A 27922-nucleotide genomic window follows, 5' to 3' on the forward strand; every position below is an offset into this window, starting at 1 on the left:
GTTTTCTCATCTTCTGTAGTCCGCTAGCAGAGTAGCAGAAGGTTATTTATTGAAATACCCATCAGCTGATGTTTGCTGTGATTTCTGAAACAAGGCATCTGATAATAATTAAAAATGCATGATGCAGTAAAGGTAAAGATAAGTTTGGTGAAAGAGCCGTCAAACTAAATTCTTACAGAGGTTTTATAGGAGATTGTTTGGATTCCTGTGGAGAGATTGCAGATGGTTGCGAGTTTTGTTTGGAATTTTTTTAATAAGCAGATCAGGGGTTTTTTAATAAAGTAAAAAATCTCTCACGATGTGGATGCTGATGGCTAGTAGGCTTGCTTTTCTTGCATGTGTGCTGAGAACCCTTAAGCAGTAATCCCAGTGCCTTGAGGGATACTCAGATTGAAAGTTGAAAACCGTTGTTATAGTTAATTAATTTCTTCCTTATGCTTTCCACTTCAGCAAGAAAATAATGTAGCAGTTCTTAGCACTGCTCTCCCAGGATTTAGAGACAAAGACATCTAGTGTTGCTCTGCATCTGCTTTTTTGCTGATACCCATCACTTAAAGCCTTGAAGCAAGGTTAATGGCACCCTGTGAACTCTCCTTACCTATGTGCCCAACAGCTACAGCTGTTACTGGAGGATAATTCTGCAGGTGTGACTTGGTTTAAAGAGTTAGCAGCTAGCTTGTTAGACTGAAAGTATGCCTTATAAAGTCTGTTTATCTTCAGCTTTGTGGAAACATGATGAAAGTGGTGGTTGACAGCAATTAGTATGTGTGTGCTCATACAGGATAAGCTACAAATGTTCTTGGCATCCGAGCTGATGTATCTTAATGGTGACATGCCATGGGTTTTACTGGAACAGAGAAACATTTTCATAAACAGCATGATAGATCACATTTTGGATTCCTAGGAGAGGGTGTCCTTTGTGAAACAGCTTGAACATGAAGGAAAAATAAAAAGTCCTATCTTTTTATATCCACATTTGATGTGTCTTTCCCCATCTCCATTCGAAATCATCATTTATGCTTAGTGCTCCTTGGAAATGGAACAGCCTCACATATTTGTGTGTGGATCCAAGCATTTGGATGTTTATGATTAAGTGCATTACTACATCAATGTGACCATATTATTCCAGAAAATTCAAACTATCTCTGGTCAGACTGGCAATACACCTCTTAGGGAAAAGCTGCCAGAAGAGGTGACCTGAACATCTGTGTCAAGCTTCAAGAAGGAGCACAAGCACTGCATTGAACTCCCAGCAGTAGAAACATTCAACAAAACATTTTTTATGTCGTCCTTATGTAAACTATCTGCCTGCAAAAGTGCATACACAGGGAGGAAAAAACCCCATATTGAATAACCTAGGATAGCCTTGCTAATACACGAGTGGTAGACAATATTTATAAGAGTGGTACTACAAGAATGTTTCCAGGCCTCCACTTCACCCCCCCCAGAAAAGTGTATTTTTAGGAAAAGAGAGTTGCTGGGGGAAACAACATTGTGCTGCATGGGGAAGAAAAGAAATCTAGTCTCACACCAGCTAAGCAGTGGGTGTTCATCATAAGTATACAGTCCTGGTCAAGTGACAGGAACCTTGGTGGGAAAGTGTTTTTGACCTCATGCACATTAAACTATGGTTTGAGAAAAGTGTATCCTTTGTTCCATTACAGAACTTCAAGTGTGTCATGCTGGGAACTACTGCTGATCTTGAGATTTCAGCAAGTGGGCTTTTAAACATTGCTATGTGCCTTTTTAAGAAACAAACAAAATAAAACCAAAACTCAGAGAGAATTTAAGCAAAAGACAAGCATTTAACTGTCTTCTGGTTTCTTCTTCCCTCTATCCCAAGGGTAGGGGAAATATATAAATAATGGAAGTAATTGGAGCATTTGTAATTAAATTTGGTGTTTAAAAAATGATTTGCTTATCTCATTGAGGCAATTGTTACCCTTCATCTTTGCTCAAAGCAATAAACATTAAAAGATAAAAAAAGCATATCTTCCCATAAAGTTACATGACATATGGAAAGTATAATTCACTATCTAGTAAGTATCAGCAGTGGGAAGTAGGAATTATAGTGGAGGCAGGAACAACTTAATGAAGCTTGACTGTTCTAAACACATCAGTGGTGCTTGTGCATGGATGGCCATGAACACTGATAGCTGCAGTGTCATTAAAGGCCAGGTTACCTCAAAAAACTTGTCTCATTGATTTGTCCATAAATTCAATTCCATATCCATTATTACATACATCCATTTGCCTTGTTTCTCACTTGCCTCAGCTTTAAAGTGCTCCCCTTGTTCTTTTTTCCAGACTCCCTTTCGGTGTCCAGCAATGACGCCAGTCCTCCCGCTTCCGTAACGTCGCTTCAGCCGCACATGATCGGTGCCCAGAGCTCGCCGGGCCCCAAACGCCCTGGCAACACCTTGAGGAAGTGGCTCACCAGTCCTGTGAGGCGCCTGAGCAGTGGGAAAGCAGATGGGCACGTCAAAAAACTGGCCCACAAGCATAAGAAAAGCAGAGAGGTGCGGAAGAGCGCCGATGCAGGCTCTCAGAAGGACTCCGACGACAGCGCCGCAACCCCACAAGATGAAACTGTTGAAGAGGTGAGTGCTCGAGGCAGCTTCCCAAGACTTGTGTGTATGTTTTCCAGGGAAATAAATGTTGGCAGGTGCATGTTGTCTCCTCACTTGACTGTCCAGCAGTCAGGAGCAAAGTGTTAGGTGCCCTGTGCTCATCCTGGATCCCTGTACTCTGCGCCAGGGACAGTCTGTGCCCTGGGAGAGTGTTAGTGAAGCTCTGTGAAGCACCTATAATTTAAAAAGAGAAACTGGAGAATAAAAAGTTGTCCTTTGGCTTTACTCTCTTAGGTTAATTAGTACTCACCTTTACATGTGAGTAAAGGTGCTTCAAGGTCTGGGAAAAACCAGGTAATTTTGTATTCCCTTTGCTTTTCTTGTTGATGGATCAGGGAAAGTGTAGGGAAAGCTGCTTAACTGCTTAAAGCTCTAACTGCACCTTGCATAAGGGTCAGAGCACAGAAAAATTACTGGCTCTACGATGCAGGCCAGTTACCCCTCGTCAAATAATATGCATGGCAGTTTTCATTGGAGAGAAGGAAATTGTAAACTGTTCCAAATTTTACCACCAAGGATGTCTACTGAGGGCTTCCCTTCTTCCCACAAACATCTGCCTCTCCTTCCAAGTTTGGGGCTCTTGTATGAACAAAGCTGGCCTCTAGTTAGGTGCAGACAAGAGCCAAATTCTCTGTTACAAACCTATGGTTCAGGCTGAAATGAATGTGATGTTATTGTTCCAAGGGCACAGCTGGGTGCATGTTATTCCCTTTTATTAGATTGACTCTGTCTATTGGTTTTGGTACTTAACCATCCAGAAAAGTGGTCTCAGTTGCCCAATTTTTTATTTATTGCTGCTTTTTTTTTTTCCTTCCTCCCAACATATTTTGCTACACACTTGGAACACTAGTGAAGATCCCCAGTAAATGTAGGGAAAGGGAAGACAGAAGACTTGGCAGCATGATGAATTGAGAGATGTGGGTTAGGAATGAATACTGGCCTCTGACCTTGAATGTCAGGCTGTAGAAAGAGACCCTCTGTGCTGCAGTTGTAACATTGTTTTGGCAGTATCTGTTATTCTGCAGTTCTGTGAGTGAGGGGAAGAATTTAAGGCCAGTGCCTTAAAGTCAGGAAAAAAGTAACCATCTATGCTGTCTTCCTGTAAAGGCAGATAAATTATTCTGTGAGATCAGTACATTAAACTTTGGGTACTTGAAATCAGAGTTCCTTGTGAAGGACAGAAAGGGTAATTGATTAAATATTTCATGTTGTAATAGAGTTTTTTTATGTCCTCCAAAAGTCTTGCTGTGATACAGAGCAGAGCAAGATACATATTTCAGAGAGATACAGACTTCTCTTTGCAGAACTGAACTTGGAAAACAAATATGGCTTTCGTAACACTTTCCTGTAGTAAGTTTCAGCTGAATGTCTTTTTCTTAGTATTTGAATTCTTTTGCTTTTACCAGATGTTGAAAACTGTCTTTGGCATCTGCATTCTCCCCCTCTGTTAAGGAGTGTTTGAAGGAGCATCTTGACTTGTTGGGAGAGGGCTGAAACTACAGAATAGTCTTAAAACGAGCATTTGATAACAAGCTTCATGCTGCTGAGATAACAGAGCTTGAACATCTTGATGTTGTTTACAGAGGGGTCGGAACGAGGGGCTGAGCAGTGGCACTCTCTCCAAGTCATCCTCTTCAGGCATGCAGAGCTGCGGGGAGGAGGAAGGCGAAGAGGGAGCAGATGCTGTGCCACTGCCTCCTCCCATGGCAATCCAGCAGCACAGTCTGCTCCAGCCCGACTCGCAGGATGACAAGGTAGGAGCAGCACCTGGGGGAGGCTTCGCATGATGAGATAACCTCTGCTTGCACAAATCTTTCTTCTCTTCCAAAGGTCTCAAAAGTGTACGTAATACAGCTTCATGGTAGACAGAAGAAATCACTTTTGCCCTCTAGACAACTTTAAAAGGGTGTTCTGTGATGAGAGCATGAATTAAATCCTTCTCTATTTTAAAAGTACAGGTGTAGAAATTTTTCCGCTAGCACTTTAAATGTAGAAATGAGCTGCTTTGTGTGCTCACAGGATGGTTTTCATCACTTTGGCTGATGCCATATTTAGTGATTAGAGTCTAATTGTTTTATAATCATACCTTTTCTTTTTCTTGGTTTTTGTTGGGTTTTTTTGGGAGGGCAGGGGGAGGGAAGGGGGGGAGGCCTAAGAGAAAGGAATCACCAAATAAGGGTAATAATTGTCATGGTTTAACCCTAGCAGCAGCTAAGCCCCACACACTGTGGGGTGAATCAGGTGCCGAATCAGGCGAATCCCTTGGGAGAATCAAAAGGGAAAGAGTGAAAAAATTCTTGGGTTGAAATAAAGGTAGTTTAATAGGTAAAGCAAAAGTCATGCACACAAGCAAGGCAGCACAAGGAGTTCATTCACCAGTTCCCATAGACAAGCAGGTGTTCAGCCAGCTCCTGGAGAGCAGGGCTCCATCACGTGTAGCTGTGGCTTGGGAAGATAAACGCCATTGTTCCAAATTTCCCCCCTTTCCTTTTTCTTCCCCCCAGCTTTATATGCTGAGGATGATGCCATATGGTCTGGAATATCCCTGTGGTCAGTTGGAGGCAGCTGTCCTGACTCTGTCCCCTCCCAGCTCTTTGTGCCCCCCCATTCTCATTGCTGGTGGGGGGGGGTGAGAAATAAAACAGGCGTTGGTGCTGTGTGAGCTCTGCTCAGCAATAGCTAAAACAACCCTGAGATATCAGCACTGCTTCCAGCACAAATCCAAAACATGGCCCCATACCAGCTACTGTGAAGAAATTTAACTCTGTTCCAGCCAAAACCAGCACAAAATCCATCTGTTTTTCACAAACAAAGGCAATTAAAATTGACGGTAAAAATTTCGCACCGGTAGTAAAACTTTGGATGTAGGTAGTAACTGCATGAAGCAAATCTTGATCTGTTTTTCTTTAATGTTATGATGATCATACATTGTGAGAGAGTTTATTTCAATTTTGAACCGAGATCAGACATTTAAGGGACAAGTATCAGGTCTGGAAATAGCGGGGTTTAAAATGGAAATAATCGGGACTTGTGCAGCAAATATGCACATTGTTTTCTTGCCATTTTGCTCCTTAAAATTTTTTATTTTGTAAAATTGTAATCTACAGCACTGAATATTGTTAGTGAATTCTGAGATTGCTTGCTGTGTGTTCTCAGTGGTGCTCATGTTATTCATAACTTTAGTGGATCTTATTTATTTTTTCTTTCTTTTATTTCCTTTTAAAAACACTGCCTTTCAGTGGGAATCTTACTCTTTCCTGAAGCTGTTGTTTGTAGGGTCGAAATTCTTATAATGTGCATGTATTCAATTCCTACATGCTTTCTGATTTGACAAAGTATAGCATACAAGTTGAAGAGTTAATATATTGGGAAACATTCCTGAAACAAAACAAGCAAAAATAGGCAGCTTTAAAAGCTGAGAGAATGTTATCTTGCTAGAACAATCTCAGCTTTAAATTTAGAAATAAGATGAAAATAATGTTGGTGAAAATATGTTTAAGCTCTTGCTGATGAGCTGCCATATTTGCATGTTCCTTCAGTGACAGAAAACAACTGATATACAAATATTATAACAAGTTTTCCACAGAAAAATTAATTTGGTTATAGACTTCTTTACATAGAAAGAACATTTACGTGAAGGGATATGTTTGTAAGCTAATGTCTGCTTAGTTGTATATTTCTGGTTCAAAGTCAGACCTGTACTACAGTGGAGAAAGACTCTTTAAGTACCTTTCCATCTCCAATTTTATTTTCACTGCTGTTGTGGTTTAAACCCAGCCAGCCACCAAGTACCACCCGGCTGTTTGCATACTCCCCTGCCAGTGGGGTCAGGGAGAGAATGGGTCAAGTAAAGACAGAAAACATGTGGATTGAGGTTAAGCAAAAGCCATGCACACAAGCAAAGTTAAACAAGGAATTAATTCACTGCTTTCCATGGTCAGGCAGGTGTTGAGCTCTCGCCAGGGCAGCAGGCCGCCATCAGGTGTAACAGTGACTTGGGAAGACAAATGCCATCATTCCAAATGTCCCCTCCTTCCTTCCACTTTTTACACTGAGCATGGTGTCACATAGTCTGGAATATCCCTTTGCTCAGTTTGGGTCACCTGTCCTGGTGAGACCCCTTGGTGTCTCTTCCCAAGCAGCCCCAGCTTCCTCACCAGCAGGACAGTACAAAAAAGCAGAAAAGGCCTTGGCCCTTGGCTCTGTGTGAGACCTGCTCAGCAATAACAAAAACATCTCCATGTTATCAACACTTTTTTTAGCACAAATCCAAAATGCTGCCCCATACCAGCCACTGTGAAGAAAATTAGCTCTACCTCAGCCAAAACCAGCACAACTTGTTAAAAGGTTAACATGCACCCACATCAGCAAATGCATGTTGGGGCAGTTTTTAAAGTAGGTGAAACTACATTTAGAGAAGACTTCAGAGAAGTTAAAACTTGATAAAGTTAAAATTATATCATAATTATTAATATAAAATTATACCAAAAATTATGACCATAATTTTCCAAAGCATGTAAATAGGTATTCTTCTGCAATATGTTGTTATTATGCAATATTTATCCTTCATGGTTGGAGGGAAAAGGTCCCCTCATGGGGCATCCTGGGAGGTTGTGTGCCTCCCTGAAGTCCACACACCACCAACTTCTAGCACCTAAAGTAAATGCTTTGTTGGAACACCGAAGTGAGAAGCCAGAGCAAAGTTTTACCCAGGAGAAGGTATTTGGCTCTCTTGATAGAGTTACTGATTAATAAAAAGCTTGCAAACAAGTTCCCAGTTGTCTGTCTTCTGGGTGGAGTCCTTCTTCACATTCCTGCCATGCTGGGTGGTTTCTTGGGCTGCTCAGCTACTCCGGATCTCAAGGAATGTCTCCTCCTTTCTGTGACCTCAGAGACTTGGCGTTCCTCTCTGCCTCCCTGCCAGCATTTCTTCCTCTCCAGAGCTCCTGCTCAGTGCTGAAAACTCCCTGTTTGCTGGGTTTCTCCTTTCCAGCCTGCTGTGGGCTCCTAGCAGCACCTCATACCTGCATGAGCTCAGTTGCCCCCTCCAGCTTTTCCGTCTTTTTTGGGCAAGGGATGTGTTCTGTTCCTAGAGTACATCATCAGGAAAGTCACCAAGGAGTTTTATGTATGCAGCTCCTTCTTTTTCAGATTATATGTGATATAACCACAGGCACTGGAAATCACAGTTCTGAAGTTTTATTTCACATCCCACATACCCCAACAGAGCAATAAAAGAGACCATAACCAGAACCTGATTTCAACACTGACAGTTGTTTTTTAAGAGTAAGCTGAGCTCTGCACCCAAAGTGGAAACCCACAAGCAGGCACAGCTGTGGAAAACCTGGTCAACAGTCAGATGTCAGGAGCGTGTAAATTGCCTAAAAGACAGGCCAGCTTGTGGGATTGCTCAGTTTTTGGTGTGCATGCAAACATCATGTGTTAGGCCATGCTGATTTGTCTAACAGCACTAAATAACACAACCATTTTCTCCCCTAAGAGCTCATCTGCACACTATATGCATTCTTTCATTCAGCAGAATCATTGCACAGTTCATGGATTTGCAATTGGTGGCAATTTAAAAGTTGTTTGCATTTAATTTTTGGATAAGCAGTATTAAAAGTTTCAAGATCAGCTGTGTTAATATGAAACTAATTATTTTTGCTTTTTGTTTTCTCTTTTTGTAAATTCTGATGCAGCATTATGTTGACTTGTGTTCTGTCTCTGCTTTGGCTCAGTTCCCATATCTTTCCGTTTAAAGTTATCTGTACTTCCTTTGCTTACCCAGCTCCTGTTTTCCTTTCCAAATAAGGCAAATACAAGGCAAACTACCTAAAATCTGTGTATTCTTTTTTTGTGTGTGTGTGTTTACTTATAGGGAGTCTTGCTACACCCATGCTTGATTTGAACAGAACCTCTTGTGTTGAGTCATTATTTGTGCCGTTTCTTTGTCTGGTTTGTTGGAAACGTTTGCAGGACAGCTTGCCCTGTGCTGCATGATGCTCACTGTGCTGTTCGTAATATGAAGTACAGTTCATATTACACCCTGTTTCCACTTTCCAGTTACTAAATGATAAATGTAATATGCAAACAACTCTGTTTGCAAATTACTGAGGCTGAATTTAATGGCCTTCTCCCAGAATCCTTTACTGTGAACACCTTTTACCTTCAGTTGTATCTATAAACTGGCATTTTATAGCTTATGAGGCCAGAGATCTTCTGTGCTCTACACATACCATTGGGAAAAATGGATGGCACAAGGAATGGTGAGCTCAATTTCCCGTCTGAATCTGGGCAATATACTCCAGCTCTTTTAGAAAAGTAAATGCCCCTGAGTTATTGGTGTATATTTTCTTAACATAATAATGCTTCCTCCTTTATTTCAAGTCTTCTTGATTTCTCTTAGTGTTCTTCAGTTGTTGCTTTGTTTAAGCAGCAACAACATAGGTTAACAAACTGTTGTCCATTGGGTCAGCTGAGGCAACTTTCATAGCTATTTGCCAGGAATTATCAGCAATTATATTTCTTCGATTTCTATTGCATGTAGGAACAGGAATTTTTATCCCAGCATTTAAGTTCTATGGGGTTTACTTGGAACTTCCAACTCCGGCTGCTCATGTTGGAAGGGAGGATCTTAGTGCTATGTGGCACTGACAGTACATGTCAGGTACCTTTGTCTGACAGAGAAGTGAAGTCTCTTGATCACTGAGCAAGAACCGGGCTAACTCTGGGATTCTCCCTCCTTTGTGTCCTTGCACAGACATCTTCCCGATTGCTGGTGCGGCCGACAAGCTCCGAGACGCCCAGTGCTGCAGAACTCGTCAGTGCCATTGAAGAGCTCGTCAAAAGTAAAATGGTGAGACTGACCAGCAGGTGCACAGGTCTAAAGAACTTGTGTCTTCAAGTCCCAGCTTGCTATTTGAAGAAAACCTGCATGTTTTACATTGACTTGTAAAATTTGCTATCTGTTTCAGAAGTCGCTTTGTGGGTTGATGTATGGGGTGATTTTGTACACACTCTCTTTTGTAAAAAAGCATTTGCTGAGTAGGTAAATGGCAATGTAAAGGAGCAAAAAGTAATAAATAAGAGGAAGAGAGGAAATGGTGCAAAATCTACTAAGTATGTCCTATTTGTCAAAAGAAAATTTCCTATTAGTGGAATTAATGCAAAGACCCAGGGTCTTAGACTAAAAGAGCTTTATGAGAAGAATCCCTGAAACTAAATTTATTGCAAATTTTTTTAAGTTAGCAGTTAAGCAGGTAACCCTAATGACAGAAATATTTATGTTACCTGTCATTCTTTAGGCAACATGATACTGAAGAAATGAGTAAGAGAGTAAAGGGATCATTTTGCATGTCAGTGCCTCCATCCTTGCTAATAAATTAAGTAGGAGGAATTTGTGTCAGCTTTTTTTAGTTTTCTATGTTTTACGTTTTCCATGTTTCTGAAGATTGCCATTGACACATTTTAAAATTTTCATGTTTCTGAAGATCCTCATTATATGCCTAATTCCAGGAAGGTCCTTTGTAATCAAAATCCAGCTTGACCCAGTCTGGGAAAAACTTCTCTGGCTAGCCCTATTTGAGATTGAACTGTATAGTCTCAAGAGGTCCCTCTGCAATTCTGGATTTCCTCAAAACATTTAAATACAGCTTTTGCAGCATAGCTCCTCTTGGGCTCAATAGGAAGTGCCTTTGTGAAAACTGCAAAGAATTGCAGCATGGCAGCCCCATGTGGTTGATATTTTCCAGGTTCATTCTAAATTGAAGCAGCTTTAACTTTCAGACCTAGGAATCTTATTTTCTGTTCTCATGTAATTTTCAGAGAAAATTACATTATTGTATAAAATAATTACTGTACTCCCTTGGGTATTAACTTTGCCTTTTACTTCTCTTACACCAGCAGGATGAATACAAAGTAATCTATGGGGAAATTCAACAGTCTTTTGTAAATGGAAAGTTAGGTAGTCCTTACAACACCGTGTGTCTTTCAGGCTGCCTAGCAGTGGGTAGAACTTAATGATCCATGCATAAAGTCCTTGCAGGAGATGTTCTCATTGCACAGTTTAGCCAAAGTTCAGCTTCCCCTGGGTTTTGGGCTAGTAGTGTCATTATTGGTTTTTATTTTTTGTGAGGAAAGAAAATAGATTATAGCTCAACCCCACCCTGGTGAAGTAAATGTGCCTTGCAATAAGGCTCTGTCACATGCAAGGAAAATGTGATACATAGCTGTAGCTTGATCCAAGGTGATGGGCTTGAATTAAAACAATCCAATGAATACTTCATAGAAGATGTTCGTTTTATTTCCTCCTATGGCTTCTTCATCTTTTATACAAACAGAAGCCTGTGGAGTCTATGTAAGGAGATAGTGTATCTAGAAGAGGATACAGGGACTTTTTTCCTAGGATCTGAACAAGCTCATAAACAACGTTGGCAGTGTAGAAGTCATTATTTTCTTCACAGAGATGCTATTTTGGTTTTTATTAAGATAACCAAAATGTCTGACAGAGAACACCACTTCTCTTGAGTTAAAAATGTAACATCATAAAAATCTCCTTTAAAGTTGTCCCATTTATTGTTGAAAGTAACTTGTAAATGCCAGAAGTCAAATAGGACAAATACACTTTAATCCCTGGCTATGAGGACATGTTTGTGCCACTCCCACCATAGAAGTATTTGCGTCCTGAGCAGGAGAGTCCGACTTTTAGCCATTGCTGCTCAAACCAGTTCAACTCCTTTATTTTCCTGTGAAGGGAAGACTGTCATCTCAAATGTGCTTCTCAAATGTGCTTCAAAGGCTCAGTTGTCATGGAAAACCATCTTGTTGCCTGGTTTCCTGGAGGCTTGTGACTTGCATTGCCAAGAGACATAAAAGTAATTGATCTCCCATAGATTGCTATTCAGCAGCTTGCAATGTCTCTTGTGAATAAAGGAGAAATCAATCATTGTTGCTGACTCTGGAATACCTTCCCAGGCTCTGGAGGACCGTCCAAGTTCCTTGTTGGTAGATCAAGGTGACAGCAGCAGTCCGTCCTTCAACCCTTCAGATAACTCCCTTCTATCCTCCTCATCACCCATAGATGAGATGGAGGAAAGGAAATCCAGCTCCTTAAAAAGGCGACAGTAAGACCATTTTTTTTCAATTTTCCTTTTTTTTTTCAATGCTTATTTTGAGCTGGCAGCAGAGGCTATTAATCTGAAAATGGGAGGACTTGTATTATATGTCAAGCATGTGACATTCAATCTGTGATTTTTAATTCTAGTCATACCTGTGTTTGACTTCTGCTGCTTGTCACTCTCATTTACTTGGGAAGATGCTGATCTTTAGATGTCCAAATGTCTATTAGGTTTGAAAATAATAGTCATTCCTTTCATTCTATTCCAACCCATGCTTAATTTCTTTATGTAGTAGTAAACTGTTACCATGGTAGAATAAAAACATGCCTGGTTTCAAATTATTTAAACTTGTGTGTGGAAATAACCGTCCGCACAACTAAGAGTCTCCAGACCAAAGACATAATAGCATTTTATTTTAAACAATAGTTAAATGTTTAATTTAAATGTCATGTTTAAGAAAGCATCTGACTTTAGATAAACAGAAGCAAGCCTTGTCCAGTTTCAAAGTCAAAGCAGTATCTTGCTAAGAACCAATGTACATTAATTCTTCCATTTCAGTTCTGTCTATCAAACATATGTGACTGCAAATGTTGAAAAAGTTGTATGCCATTAATCCTCTGGAAAAATCTATTTCATTTTTTAATATTTGTTCACCTTTTTCCTTCCATTGTAGCTATGTCTTACAGGAATTAGTGGAGACAGAGAGAGATTACGTGAGAGATCTGGGCTATGTAGTTGAGGTATGATGGTTTTAATTCTCTTGATTTCTTCTTTTTCTTTAAATGTGTTACTAACCAGCTATGCAGCTTGAACCTCACTATGTTTTTCAAAAAGATACACAGGAAGAGACTAAAAATGTGAAAGTTTACCTTCTGAGTTTTCCCTCCTGTAAGCTTTTATTGTATAAAAATGCTACATCACATTTTACTCCTTTTTCCTGTTACTGTGTTTACCTTGTTCTTTTGAAGAGTGTAGTTCTCTGCCCTTTTTTTTTTTTTTTCCAATTCCTACTGCTGGCCTAATGTTACCCTAGTAGATAGTGGGTTTATTTAGCACATCTAAATTATAAAAAAAAAAAAACCCAAAAAAATGTACCTCAGCATACAGAGCAGCTATCTAAGATTTGAAAGTCCTCCTTCCTCTTCTACCACTAGGATTCTCTTAGACTTCCTAGCTTCCCCCTCTGTAAAATGAGATAACATCACATATCTCCCCTCAGTCTGCAGCTACCAACAAAATGCATTTGGAAGAGTAGAAAGAGTGAGCACGACAGTAAATTTTAGCCTAATATAGTTTAATTCTTAAACTCTGTTTTGGAGGCAGGGAGGGAAAAAAAGATCAGCATTGTGATAGTGTTTTACAGTATTTAAAGGGTGCATTAGGAGTCTGAATAGATGTGTTTTTGTAAGTAATATCTGATGAAAATGCTCGACATCAAAACATACACTTGGCAAACCAAAACCAGGCCTGGCTATTTAGGACTAGAACTACCTGGCGGGGGAGGGGGGAGAAGGAATAGTATTACATGAATATTACAAAATGTAAAAACACTCCCAGTCTAACTATATGGTAGAATTGCTCAGTGAGACAGCTGTGTAGACACCAAAACTAAGACAGGACTATGGAAAAATGTAAGAGGAACTTTATTGCAGTGAGAATTCTTGCTAAAGGAATTGATTTTTAATTTTTTTGTCTTGGGTTTGCTCATACTGCAAGCAGTAGTCCATGGAGTGCAGTCCCATGGGCAGTTTCCTCCTCAGTGCACGTTGGTGTGGGGTTAGTGTGAGTGGAATAAGAGACACAGAGCAAAGCAGCACAGGAGGCACTTCAGTGACTCTGACATTTCAGGCAGTAAGGAGAAGGGCTGTGGAAGTTTCCTTTGTGCTTCGAGCCTGTTCACGCAGGCTAAATTAGACAGAGTGAATTAATTTTTCTAGCACTCTTGTGTAGACAGCCTCACCTCAATTTGTGATGCTTTGTGTCTGTGCTTTGTTATGCTGTGTTATAGAACAGTTTTCTGGTTTGGCTTTGTGTCCCAAGGAGTTGTTGCCATTGGGCATCTTCTGGGAAAAGGGGCATTAGAAGACAACTTGTTTATTTTTTTTTTTAAGTAAGAATGTTTACAGTGGATTCACTTGGACTGTTGCAGGGTTATATGGCACTTATGAAGGAAGATGGTGTACCTGATGATATGAAAGGCAAAGACAAGATTGTATTTGGAAACATTCACCAGATTTATGACTGGCACAGAGAGTACGTATTGTACCTAAAAAATACTAGATTGACTTTAGGAATTATTTCCTCAGATATTCAGATACAAGGTAAATGCAGTTGGTTTTGTGGTTTGAGTTGTACAAAATGTAACTTAAGCTTACAAATGTTTCACTTTAAAGAAGGATGCATAGATTTAGATATATATATAGATATATACATATAGATATATATATAGAGAGAGAGAGAGCAAGTACTTCATCTGATAATCTCTTATATTGACATAACTGTGTATATTACTTTTTCTCTAACAATACAGTCTAAAGAATTTGTTAGGGGTGGTTAGCAAGGCGATACTAGCATCACAAGCATTCAGATTAGGAAGGGGAAAGCTTTCAATCAATATATATTAAATTTAATCATTTTATTAGTGAATGCCAGGTATTTTTTTCATCTTGGCATGGATTCAACATGTCCTTTTAAAAAGCTGTGTTGAAATATTACACTGTTAACCATTGTCAGTTTGGACATACCTTAATATCCAATGCTGCTGAAGGGGACACCAAAGTGTCTTGCCTTGCAGTAAGACCACTTTGCCTTTCAATTACCTGTTACTATAATGTGTGATGTCAGGAAAAAAGTGTTTATTCTGTTTATGTTCAGCTTCTTTTTAGGAGAGTTGGAGAAGTGCCTTGAAGATCCAGAAAAGCTGGGATCCCTGTTTGTTAAACATGTAAGTACAAGTGTCTCTTTTGGCAAACTCTATTGCTGCTACTGGCCAACATGATTGACTATTAAGTACAACACAGTTAAGAAAGTGCTGTACAATGTTCTTCACCTGTAAAGGTGGAGAGGTAGCTTTTAAGAGCTTAAATAGAAGTAGTAAATATTTTACTCTTTGTCCCCACTAACTTCCTGTGGAGAGGGAACATGGATGTGGGCCCCATTTCTCTATTCAGTTACACTTTGGTGCAAGGGAATCATCATTTCATATGATACCTGCCTTCTAATCCCAGGTCTCCATGCAATAGCATGGAATATAAGAAATAAAAATAGGAAAGAGGCTCATTCTTCTTCCAGTTTGAGTGTGTTCTAGTTCTGTATCCTTTCTCCTAACGGGAATTTGTCACTGGCAAAGTGAGAAACCTGTAGGAATTAGCTCTCCCTGTTTCTGATTGCTGTTTTACTTTCTCCTGGTATTATTTGTAATTAAATTGTCTTTGAAAGGCACCTTTACCACTCCAGATGGAAAAGCAAGCTGTGATGCTATTACAGCATCCTCTAGCAAAACGCTATCAGCTAGAACACAATGATTCAGTTCCTGTTCTTAATCTGTGTCCTGTGGCCTTTCCAATCTCCATCTTATTTTTTCATTTCTTTCTTACCATTTATCTTCACTGGTCAGTACTCTGTAAGTCTCTGGGAAGCAAAGCCTCTAACCCCAAACAAATCCTAGCAAAGTGATTGGAAAGATTTTGGAGTAGGTATGTCTGTATTTCTTAACCTGCAATGTCAGTAATCAAGAATAAATCTTAAAGGCAGAAGCTATTTCCTCTCTCTTTTTCTGTTGCTTTGGTGTTAAAAGCATGTGCACAGGATAAAGGATCAGAGTTAAAAAAATGCTAGTGCTTCCATTTCCAGGCTTCATCACCTACATCCCCATCCAAACTCCAGTAGGACAGCCAATATTAAATAAAAGACATGAAAGTTTTCTCCTAACCATTTTATACATGTAAACAGGAGAAGGTGATTATTCTAATAAATTTTGATAATAATCACATTATTAAAATAGAATAAAAAGTACTATCTTTCAAAGGCTCCATTACAGAATCACGGACTGAGTAAGGTTGGAATGGATCACTGTGGGGTCATCTTGTCAAACCTTCCATGGCTCTTGGTGAAAGAAAAATAGAACTATTTTCATGCTTAACTTTGTTGTGGGACCTGCTGAGTTATCATCTCTGAACACCTGTCATTCAGGAGGATTTATAGCTGTGGGAATTTTTTTCACTTGTGTTGCCTTTCTAAAATCATAACGATGTTCCCAAATAAATGTGTTTTCAGGTCTGTAATTTCTGCGTATGTAACTGCTTCTTTTCCTTTAAGGGGTCTTTTTAAGTTCATACATATAAATTGGCATACTTCTTAAAATAATACTCCATTTTAATCTGTCATGTATTTTTCTGGATAATGATGTATCATTTTGTGTCTTTGTTCCTCTAGGAGAGAAGGTTGCACATGTACATAGTTTACTGCCAAAACAAACCAAAGTCTGAGCACATTGTCTCAGAATACATTGATACGTTTTTTGAGGTAAGTTCATGAGATGGGATATGTGAGGTGAAAGATTATCAAATCTGTTAATCAAACCAGAAAAAAAAACCCAGAAAAACAAACGCAGCAGATATTGTTGTTAATGTTTTAAATTGCAATTTCTTGCCATTTCTGTTCTGATTTCTCAAATCTGATACAGACTCCTAGAGAGGAAAACTAAAGGTTAAGTATAAGATATTAATTAATCAGTAGAGTCTTGTCCTTAGTAGCCTTAGCCCAGGTAGTTACCAGTGCATTTTATATAGCAATAAATAGCAATTCTGGATAAGCAGAGATCACTGTTGAAAATAGGCTGTATACAACCTGTGACTGAAAAATTACATTTCACTCTGAAGCCTTGTCAAAAAGAGGTGAAAGATGCTTGCAGAAGGGAATACCGTGGTAGCAACAGTGATTAGGGGAATGACTCCAGCTTTTGCTAACTGAAGATTATATTTATTTTTTTTTACTTTTGCCAATTTCTGATGTGATAACAATTAATACTGATATATCCTTGCTTTTATATATATATGTATTTATCTCCATATACTGATACATATGCTGTGTTTCTAACTCAACAAAATAAGGGTCTTTCTAACTGAACAAACAAAAACGTTTGTTTTACAACTCTCAGGATCTAAAGCAACGCCTGGGCCACAGACTTCAGCTCACAGACTTGCTAATAAAACCTGTGCAGAGAATTATGAAATACCAGCTGTTACTAAAGGTAAAGGGATGTTGAGATGAATGAGTTGTGTTAATAGATATGTTATAGATGTGTTAACAGATAGGTTTTCTTTTTTAAGAAAATTTTTAATGCTGATGTTTTCCCACTCCTTTCCCTAACAGAACCCAGATTTGTAAGCAATGCCATATGATTATTTTCTGAGCACATTGGGATAGTTACAAAAATTGCAGTAGATGGCTTGGGCAGAAATTTGTTTTTTCTTTTAATAGTTAAAGACCAAGTGTTTAGGCCATGGAAATGTTTAAAATTTTTACCAGGGTCATAGGAATAGGAGAAGAAACTCTCAACTGTTTTCAGATGTACACGTGATAGAAGTTGTTGGGACTCATCACAGCTTTTCCAGCTACACCTGCAGTCAATTTAATATCACATAAGTGTTTACTGAAGAGCAGCCCTGTGTAGCACAGAGATCATTGCCTTACCATATGTTTTTGTATGAGTTAAATCCAAATGGTTGTCTTCTGCAGTCTGTCATATTCTGATAGAGGCCATCAAATTCAGATTTTCTAAGATTTCTTCTTGATGATTAATGAGAAAAGAAATATTACTTGATTTTTTTTTTTCTTTTTCAGGACTTCCTCAAGTATTCTAAAAAAGCTAATCTTGACACAACAGAACTAGAGGTACTTAAGGCATTTTCTCTTAGTGATATGAATTCTTTTAACTCAGAACTTCTTTTGTTTTGGCAGAGTCACTTTCCTTTTTTGATCTTCCTGAGAAAGCGATTATAAGTGTTTACTTCTTGCATTTCTGTTCTAAAGCAACCATATAAAATGAAACAAAATTTTATGCTGCTAAGTCATTTGGAAAATAAAGCTTTGACTTTTTTTTTGTCTTGAACAGAAAGCTGTAGAGGTCATGTGTATAGTGCCAAAACGGTGTAATGACATGATGAATGTTGGCCGCCTGCAAGGATTTGATGTAAGTTGGCTGGAGTTTTGCTTAGAGGTTTTGTCAGGTTCTCTAGAAATTAATCATTAACACTGTGGGGAGAAAAGTGTGCAGTGCTTCTTCACTATCTGGTTAGCTGGTGCAACAAGCAGTAAATGAAATTCAAGTCTTAGCCCTGCCAAGGACTTTTTTCCTGGGAAACATTACCTGTATCAGTCACATTAGGTAAAGCCCTTCTGCAAAATCAAGAAAGGACCAATCTTACTACAGTTCCTTTATTGGCTAAAGACTTGCAAAACAGTGAAATAGTCAGCTATCAGCAGGTGAGCAGACCTGACTTCAGTAGTATAGACAAAGGAGGAGTCATTAAGGTCCTTCATGTACTTGAGGCAACTGTAACCCTCCTTGCTAAGTCTAGAAGAGATGGAAATTGGCTACTGAAGCAGGATGCATCAGCCAGGCCACAGTCACATGTTTTATTTGCAAAGCTCTTTATATTGTGTGATGCAGACATGAACTTGAGATCTGCCCCTACTCAGCACCCTGGAAGATTATACGAGTAACTGCTGGAGTTATTCAGAATAGAGAAACGAAAGCCTTTGTGTTCCAAGCCTCAAAATGCAGGATGAATTGAAAAGGGTGGAGTGGATTTTTGGAGTTTGGTCTGGGTTTTTTTTTGTTTTGTTTGGTTTGAGGTTGGTTGGTTGGTTGGTTTTGGGTTTTTTGGGTTATTTTTTTTTTGTGTGTGTGTGTGGTTCTTTTTCTTTTTGGCGTTTGGTTTATTTTGAGAAAGAGCGCAAGAATATCTTGTGTATAGGAGGAGAAGTGAATATAGAGTGGTCAATAACAGTTGGAAGATGGGAAGTACACGATGCTATTTGTCATGAACACGTGCTCAAAAAGGTTGGTTGGAGAAAGAGAAAAGAAGTTCACTAAATGTGTTTTTTCTTGCCTCTGTGTGTAGGGTAAAATTGTAGCCCAGGGTAAGCTCCTGCTCCAGGACACATTCTTGGTTACAGACCAGGATGCAGGACTTCTGCCACGCTGCAAGGAGAGACGGGTCTTCCTGTTTGAGCAGATTGTCATTTTCAGTGAGCTGCTAGATAAAAAGAAAGGTTTCTCCATGCCCGGATTCTTGTTTAAAAACAGTATCAAGGTAACTGTTGTGTGTGAGTCTTTTGTGTCCCCTGCACAAACTCTGCTAAGGTAACAGTTTCTCATTCTGTGGGCAGTCACGAGTGACAGCTAGGTGTGCAACCCTAGAGCACAATGAAGTGCCAGTCATTTCCTGAAATTACTTCCTACTGAATTTGTTGTCACTCCAGTGTTAGGTGGAGATCTTTGGATCCCAGTACTCTGATGCCTCCTACATGAAGGATATCAAAGCAGGTCTTCTGGCACAAAGTGCTGGACAAGTATTCACAAAGTTTAGTTTTCAGCTCTGTGCTGTGTGTACACCACATTGCGAAGTCATTGCCAGTAGAGAAAATAACTCTTTTTGTATCTTTTATGATACCCAAATATGTAGATAACATTTGTAAGTAGTGCGACCTTCTTAGATATTCCTCAAACAAAGTAAGTGTTTCCTCACTTCAAGATTTTCCTGAAAAAAACTGATAATATTAGAAGTCAGCAGCCCTTATGAAGTGTTTTGGGTGGACCCTGCTTCCCCTAATTCACCTTGGTGCTCTGCCTACCACCTGAACCTGTTCATAGCTCTGGCTGAACAGCCAGGTACAAGGCTGTGCTGTATCTGCAGCTGAAGCCTTTAGTGGGGGCCGGTGGTAGAGAGAGCTCCACAGCAGGCCCAGCATTTTAACTAATCTGAAAGGAAAGTGAGGGATGGAGAACATTCAGCCATGCTGACCTGCTGGAGATTGTTCAGGCACAGTGTGTCAGTAAGCTGTACACTAATTCTTCGTTTACTGGAATTAAGTAACTTCGTTTCATGGTATAATTTTGCTACAGGAATGAGTGGTTGTCATTTGAAGATCTGACTCTAAACTCCTAAGAAAGAGATTTTAAAGGTATGTTTCCCATAAAATACATGTTGGTTTTTTTTTTCATGAAGGTGAGTTGCCTTTCTCTGGAGGAAAATGTGGACAGCGATCCATGTAAATTTGCACTAACATCAAGAACGGGCGATGTCACGGAGACCTTTATTTTGCATTCTGCCAGTCCGGGAGTCCGCCAGTTATGGATCCATGAAATTAACCAAATTTTGGAAAACCAGCGCAACTTTTTAAATGGTAAATTATTTTCTTTTACTGAAAGTTCGTAATTGGATGACTTTTCTCTCATCTCTTTTTTCTTGGCTTTGAAATGTTTTGCAAGTTGCCTTTTTCCTGAGCTAATACAGAACAGTTGGGGGACGTGTGCTGCATTTCTGCTTCAGAACAGATGCTTGCATTTATTATGAGAGTGGTAGTCTGAATTTACATGGTGTTCTCTTGGTGAAATTTTCCAAATGTTTTGTAGGAGTGAATCGAGATAGGTGCCATCCGTTGAGAGCTTGTGTACCCCTTTTAAGCAACTGCAAGCCTTTAAAGGCTAAACTCAAGTGGAATTTTAAGCATCTATTCAGAATATGTTTTGCTTCTATTATTTTGGTGGCCATTGTTGTTGCATCTTACTGTGGCAGCAACATTCAGATTCTGCAGGAGAAAAGTAGAAGGTGGTATCATCCTCTGTGACACTAAAAGGGTTTTGCTCTATTTTTATATCTATCGGTTTTTGTTCCAACCTAGATTTTTTTATACAGTTATAACGAGTAACAACAAGCAGAGAATGTGGAGTGACACCTGTTTTTTCCCAACTTGGCTGCTGGCTGACAGTGTAATCCTAGAGGAAAACATCTTCTTAGTTTCAGATTTGTAATCTTTAATATTGGTAGATGCAGCAGGTCATGAAGGTTAGATACAGAAAAGCGACTTGAGGTCTGTGGCATCTTTCCACTGCTAAGGAAATTTATTTGAGCAGCACTCCCCTTTTTGCCAGTAGACTTGTCTGTTTTAAACTGTTCCTGTTCCCTCTCCTGCCCCCTTTCCCCTGACCGCCTCCCCCCTCGCCCCCACTGCAGCCTTGACGTCCCCGATCGAGTACCAGAGGAACCACAGCAGTGGTGGAGGCGGCGGCGGCGGGAGCGGCAGCGCTAACAGCGGCGGCCCCAGCAGCTGTACTGGCATCCCCAGCTCCAGCCGTAGCCGGCCATCCCGGATCCCCCAGCCTGTCAGACACCATTCCCCAGTCCTGGTCTCCTCTGCAGCCTCGGCCCAAGCAGAGGCAGACAAGATGTCAGGTATGTCCATTCACAATCACTCCCTGCCACACTACAACACCTCTTTAGAAACTGGCCTGAGCCAGCCAGACAGGCACCCTCCCAGTGCAGAGCCGGATGGTCCTCAGAGAGAAGCTGAACAGATTCCCAAGATGAAAGTTATTGAAAGTCCCAGGAAGACAGCAGGAAACATTTCTGGCTCAGCTGATGGAGCCCAGAAAGACTCACGTGGAATCTCAGAGGACAGTCGAACAAGGAACAGCATAGGATCACTGACGCTTGGGAAGCCAAGGCCAGGAGCCATCTCTCCAATGAACTCTCCTCTGTCCACGACTTTCCCTTCTCCTTTTGGCAAGGAAACCTTTCCACCCAGCAGCCCCCTGCAGAAGGGCTCCTTTTGGAGCTCCATCCCAGCATCCCCTGCCAGCCGCCCTGGCTCCTTCACTTTCCCTGGGGACAATGACTCCCTCCAGCGGCAGGTCCACCGCCACTCTTCACACAGCAAGGACACAGACCGCATGAGCACATGCTCCTCGACCAGCGAGCAGTCAGTTCACTCCACCCAGAGTAATGGGGTAAGAGCGGAGCACCTCTGTCCTGCGAGCTCTTCTAAAACCTTCCATGCTCCCTTTTTGTGCGTTGCCATCATTCTCCGTACTAACTTCTGGCTCTCCGGTGCTGTTCTGCTCTGAAATAATCAACTGTTCCGGTATCTTCTGCACACTAAAACACCAAGTGTCTACTGTGTGTGTGTATACATGCCAGCATGGCTATGTATACAGACACAAAAGCGACTGCTAACATTAGATGCGATTTCTGCCTCTGCTGAAAATATAGATCACTAGGCTGATACCTACTAACTCGCTGTCCTTGCTTTTTTGGTCTCTAATTTGAAGGCACATAATTAACATGCTGAAGCGTGGCAGCCAGAGCACTTTGGGGTATGCATTGTGCCAGCACTTTAATCTGACTTCAGGATTTTGGCGGATTGCCTTGGGGCTTTTTTCCCTTTCACGCACAAATTTGCCACCATTGACCTGTTGAGTTTTAACTTCGTGGAGACATCTACGTTCCCTGGGCTGCTGAGTTTTATTTTTTTCTTAATTTATTTTTCCCCCCTCTCCTTTCAGCCTTAATTGTTATACATCAATCTCTTTTTAAATCCTGTGTTTGATCAAGGAAGCTTCCTGCAATCCACTCAAAATAGGCCAGCAAAGCCTAGCGACAATAATCCTACTTCTACTACAACCCAAATGATTACCCGCTCCACTTGTCTGTTCTCCTTTGTAAGAAGAAATGGTTTCGGTTTTCTGGAGACTCAGCCTCTTAGTGTGCACTTGGTGTGTTTGTGTAGAAATCCAGGCTGTCAACAGAATCTACGTTATCCCTAATAACATCCACCAGGAAAGCAACACAGCCAGCACTGGGGCATGTGCAAATATAAAGCAAAAATGTTGAGGCAGTTGCCATGGAGGCGGTAGGCAGGTTATGGTGCCTTTCTTTTATAACTCACATATGATTTTTTTCTCACTAAGCATTGTGTTCATGAATGTTTGTTTTTTCTACTCTCTCACAAATGGTATGCAATACCAGTTTTGCAAATCACCTAACTTGCTGGACCTTTTTTAAATGCATGTGTTTCTTTATAGAACTGTTTAACACACAAAGCTTTCTTGACTTCTTAGTTCTTGCACTTCCTTTTATAATAGCTTCAAAAGAAAAAAAAATTATGCTTTGCATGTTTTGTAATTTTATCCTGATCTTCCTTCAACTTTTTATTTGATTTAGCTCTGTCTTGTGTTGATCTTCAGTCTAGCAAAATGTGATGTGATGTAATGTAATGCAAAATCTGGGGTAATTTGAGTATTTTGCATTTACTGCATAATATGTGAATTAAGATGGTGGTACTTGCTTAATACTAATTCAGGTTGCTGCATTAAAAAGGAAAAAGAGAAAGATGGGATGGCACTGAGATTTCAAAACATTTGGATTTCGATATTATCTCAGCAAAGACACCATTGCTTGTTTTTATCTCACTATAAAATGTATTGTTGGAATGCATGCATTCTGCTTCACAGCTCTATGTTTACAGCTCTATAACTCTTTTATTTGGTAATTGAGATGGGCCATAAGTCCTCATTTATAACCTCATTTCTTGACCAATCATCAGTATTCTACACCACATTGAACAAGTTGGAGAAAATGGGTTGTGAAGGTTTATTTTAATTTAACTATTTTTATATGGATATACCCATGCACATATGGCTATGGTAGATTATTTAAGGAAAAATTACTTCTAAGAAGAAAAAAGAGTAAGTTTTGCTAGTTGAGGAATATGGGAGGAACTTTCTATATTTTGTTTGTAGATCCTCCTGTAATCCCATAGTTGAGGTCAGTGACGACCAGAAGTACTTTCAGTAAGAAAACATTACTGTGCAAGAATAATTGCTTCCTTGCAAGGCAAAAGGAAAGGCTATCTCTCCGGGGTGAGAATGAATTCTGGTATAAACACATTCTCAGGAACATTTGTCACTTAGTAGTTACCAGACAGTTGTTTATTTAACAGATTTAAGTGTCCCCGTTGAACATAAGAAATATTCAGAGTTTATTATGATCCTACAAGACTTAAATGTCAGAAAGAAATGTTATGTTATAGAAAGGTCAGTCTTGCAGTTACACAAATTCTGCTGCATCCTAAGAAACAGTATGTTCAGGAATAGTGTGTGAGGCAAGGTTTGAGGCTTAGGTTGATACTGCAACTTTCCTTCATTTTCCCTGGAATTCTTAACAGGAGAAGTCTACAAAAGCTGCTTTTTTGAATAGAGTTGTTTTTCATCTAGGTAAAAGAGTGTAGCAAGTTGTCATCCTCATTTAAATAATGAGATTTAATTTCTTTGGTTCAGTTCTTGTCAGTTTGCTTGAGTCATAGAAAGGACTTACTAATACAAAAGGCCATGCAGCCATCTTCTAAATAGAGAAAGAAATTAGTTCTCCACTGGAAATACAGCATCTGAAATTAATGTAAATATCCTTTAGTAGAGTTAAAATCCACGATGAGATCTTTCTCACTGAGGTAGCATATGCTTCATCATTCTAATATGGCAAAAAAGAAGCTTTGAGTCACTCATTTGAATATAACAGTCCAGCTAGAATAAAATGTACAGTCACTGGCACTCCAAGCATCAGGGTGTTAAACATGCTATGAAATTAGTAATCTGAGGCTGTTCCATTCCAAATGTCTTGGTTTCTCAGCCAGAGTCCTCAGGGAAGCACAGGCACAGAGGGATGGAGTGACTTGTTCAAGGCCTTTAGCAGATTGCAAGAGAACGCAGTGTTCAGGGCTCCCAGGCTGTCAGATGAACCCCTCTGTATCTCCTCAATATTTGAGAAACATTTGACAGTTTTGAGAAAAAAAAGATAAAAAAGGATGCTGTTTTCATCCTGTGTGCCTAGCTTTCCACTGGCTACTAGCACATGTGGGGTACTAATGTGGTTCTGCTCTATAAGCAATGGGGGTACCCAGGACATGGGTACTCATTTCCTTCTTCAGCTCAGCTTCTCCTGAGCCATAGCAAGCTCTCGCTGGCACTGAATAACCTGAAACAGTCTGAAGTAAGAACAGAGACAAAAGACACACACACACACACACACACACATTTCATGCCACATCATTAATAGGCCATTGACCTTGATTTTAACTTGTTTCAAGAAAGAAATAATTACTGAGGGAGTAGGTTGTGTAATCTGATAATAGTTTTCACATTTCTATTTATTAAAGCTTGTATAAGGAATAGATGCAAATGGACGAAGTAATTCTTACTTAAAAAAAAATAATACTTTCCAGTGGGTTTATTGTCAGGAGTAGGCTTTTTGTTCTTCAGGTAATATGATTTTGAATGTACACCTTCTCAGCCATAATTAGCTTTCCACAAATGCTTGCTGGGGAAATGAACAAAATCATGAACAGTAGTTGAAAGTGTATTATAAACAGGTAACAACATTCAGCTATCTTAGTCACTAATCAATTAGAAGGGATTATTACAGTTTAGTGGGTCTATTTTGACCGTCAAATTAATAATTTCTTGTTTCACTAATTTACTTCATCCTCTGCATTTAAAAGAATAAACCTGATCATACAGATGCAACCAGAGATAAATCTTGTAGTTTTGAGAGATGCTGTCAAAACCCTGTTTTGTTCTTTTGTAGCTTGTCACGTTTTGTGTGCACAAGGGCAGTGTCTGAGATCTGACAGGTAGTGCTAGGAAGACTACATGTATTTTTCATTGTTGGAGTTTCCAGTGATTATGAGCTAATGATTATGATTTGGAAACTGAACTTAGAAGACCGTGAAAAACTGTCTCACATGCTTGTACTGTAGTTTTGATGCCTGATGAAGATGCAAGGTTCAGTGTCTGAGCTTGAAAGGAAGAGAAGTTGCGATTTATGAATAAACTGACTCCTAGTTAACAGAAATTATATTGAGTAACTGTATTGGGAATAAATTTGTGCAGCAGCACTACATAAAGATGTTCAAATATTAGACTAATGCACAAGATAAACAGACACAGGCAACGGTAAAAGAGAAAACATTGCTCTTTTCTTTGACTACAGTTTAAACCAAGTGGATTAGGTAGGTAATGTAGCAGGCCAAGAACAGCCTGTCTTCTTCATGAATTTTAAACTCGATTCTCCTTTTTTTCCCTCCTGCTCTCTCTGCTTCTGATTGACGCTTGCAGAGTGAAAGTAGCAGCAGTAGCAATATCTCCACCATGCTGGTGACACACGATTACACGGCAGTGAAGGAGGATGAGATAAATGTCTACCAAGGAGAGGTCGTGCAGATTCTAGCCAGCAACCAACAGAACATGTTTTTGGTGTTCAGAGCCGCCACCGATCAGTGCCCCGCAGCCGAGGGCTGGATTCCCGGCTATGTCTTGGGGCATACCAGTGCAATCATCATTGACAACCCTGATGGAACCATCAAGTGAGTGCCTGGCTGTGCGTAGAAGGGGAGGAAGGAATAAAACTTCCAATTTAGAGAAAACTTGGAATGTTTAAGGCCAAAAGTTGATGTGATCGTGGAGAAATAAATGAGCAACAAGCAGAACAAGTACTGGAGAGGTCTCTTAGCAACCGTCAAAATAAAGCTAGTGAAAAAGATCCCAGAAGCACATATTCTTTAATAAAGAGTTGCAATAGCCTGGTCTTCTGGGAGAAGAATGCCTTATCTAAGAGCAGAAACCATTTAATTTAACTTGTTTATTTAATAGAATGAATTGCCAGTCTAGACACTTTTGTCTAGGAAAACAGGGGATGTTTGTTCAAATAAAACAAGATTTCAGAGTTCCTAGATATCTGCTTTAAGCCACAAGCCTATTGAAAATTACTGTATGCTAGGAACAACTCTTTCATCTCTGCAATGGAAGAAATTGTATCAAAGTTGAGTTTGAATTTTGTGTAAAGCTTTTGTAAGGCTGCATTTGGTATGGGCTTCATACTGTTAGTTGTTCAATTAGATTGACAATTTGCATTTTCCTATAGAAAATTTACCATTTGAGCAATGATTTCAAGGAATACTGAACTTCAGACTACATTACTAGCTTGTTCACAGTTTTAGCCAAGGGTGGCATCCCTTATGGAATATTTAATGTATTTCATTTTACTATACTGTAATACATAGAAATAACATTTTGACATACTTTCCCAATGCCATGTGAAACTAGATAGTATAGGGCATAACAGGGAGTTGAAAAGAATTGAACAGAGTTTTGTGTTCTGTGTTCAGGAAGTCAACGTCTTGGCACACAGCACTCCGACTAAGGAAGAAATCTGAGAAAAAAGATAAAGACGGCAAAAGGGAAGGCAAGCTAGAAAATGGTTATCGCAAATCCCGAGAAGGACTTGCCAACAAGGTTTCTGTAAAAGTAAGTCTTCAAAGGTGTCGCTTCCAAAAGAAGTTGGGTTGGGATTTCTTTAAAAGTAGCTTCTGTCAGAACTTCACAGGAAGGAATCAAAGGCATCAGTGGCTTTAGTGGACAGTTTCTGCCAAATCTGAAAACAGCAAGTTAAAACCTTCAAACCTGAAAACATCATACAAAAAAAAAGATACCCCAAAAAGAATAAAGTGGTGCAGAAATGGTAGTATTCAAATGTTTCTTGGATATTGTGGGTACAGCTAACTTTGGTCCATCTCTGTGCTTGGTTTTCTACCATTCTTTACGTTATTATAAGATTATCAGGACACTAATTCTTTAATTTCTCCTTTCCAGCTTCTCAACCCCAATTACATTTATGATGGTAAGTTGCTTTAATTTTTAAAAGTTTCAGTCAATAAATTTGATTAAAACATTATTTGCTGGATATGAATTATGTCAGGAACTGAGTGCTTTCTACAAAAATATATGTGGGCTCTTTTTAGATAAGATAGAATGAAATACATCATATTTGTTTTTTAAGATGCAAGAAACACTTTTTTGTTCACAAGTTCAAAACAACATAAAACTCAAAGACCATATGATATGTATGGAAGTGGGACCTTGCTGAATTTGCAAAGTAACAAGGCCAGGAGTTGGAGCTGCTTTATTTTCAATCTTGCATCCTAGGGAACATTCAGGACCTCTTCAGTGCAGAGGCAGATCAGGACAGAGATTGTGGCCCACTGGGGTCAGAGCCAAACTGGGGTTTTAGTTTAATAGACAGAAACAAAGTCTTTGAGTTTCACCTGTGGAAAAGGGAA

General features: G+C 39.6%; 1 protein-coding gene across 2 annotated transcripts in view; it reads left to right on the forward strand.

Moving 5' to 3' along the window:
• The window catches only part of TRIO (trio Rho guanine nucleotide exchange factor), a 244065-nt gene that overhangs the window by 208075 nt on the left and 8068 nt on the right, over positions 1-27922 (forward strand). Inside the window, exons 35-51 of one of the 2 annotated variants that reach the window (XM_054285315.1) lie at positions 2308-2600; positions 4214-4384; positions 9391-9486; positions 11604-11752; positions 12420-12486; positions 13896-13999; positions 14621-14690; positions 16181-16270; positions 16905-16997; positions 17591-17641; positions 17862-17939; positions 18874-19065; positions 19981-20158; positions 20989-21761; positions 25923-26170; positions 26972-27110; positions 27456-27483. In XM_054285315.1, the coding sequence (XP_054141290.1) occupies positions 2308-2600; positions 4214-4384; positions 9391-9486; positions 11604-11752; positions 12420-12486; positions 13896-13999; positions 14621-14690; positions 16181-16270; positions 16905-16997; positions 17591-17641; positions 17862-17939; positions 18874-19065; positions 19981-20158; positions 20989-21761; positions 25923-26170; positions 26972-27110; positions 27456-27483 (2820 nt within the window). Of the gene's footprint in view, positions 1-2307; positions 2601-4213; positions 4385-9390; positions 9487-11603; positions 11753-12419; positions 12487-13895; positions 14000-14620; positions 14691-16180; positions 16271-16904; positions 16998-17590; positions 17642-17861; positions 17940-18873; positions 19066-19980; positions 20159-20988; positions 21762-25922; positions 26171-26971; positions 27111-27455; positions 27484-27922 lie in introns of those variants that run through there. The other variant, XM_054285316.1, reaches the window with a different exon arrangement.

Source organism: Melozone crissalis, unplaced genomic scaffold (assembly GCF_028551555.1).
Source record: "Melozone crissalis strain CALT ecotype California unplaced genomic scaffold, PUWL_Pcris_2 ptg000042l_1, whole genome shotgun sequence".
In the NCBI taxonomy this organism is placed as follows: Eukaryota; Metazoa; Chordata; class Aves; order Passeriformes; family Passerellidae; genus Melozone; species Melozone crissalis.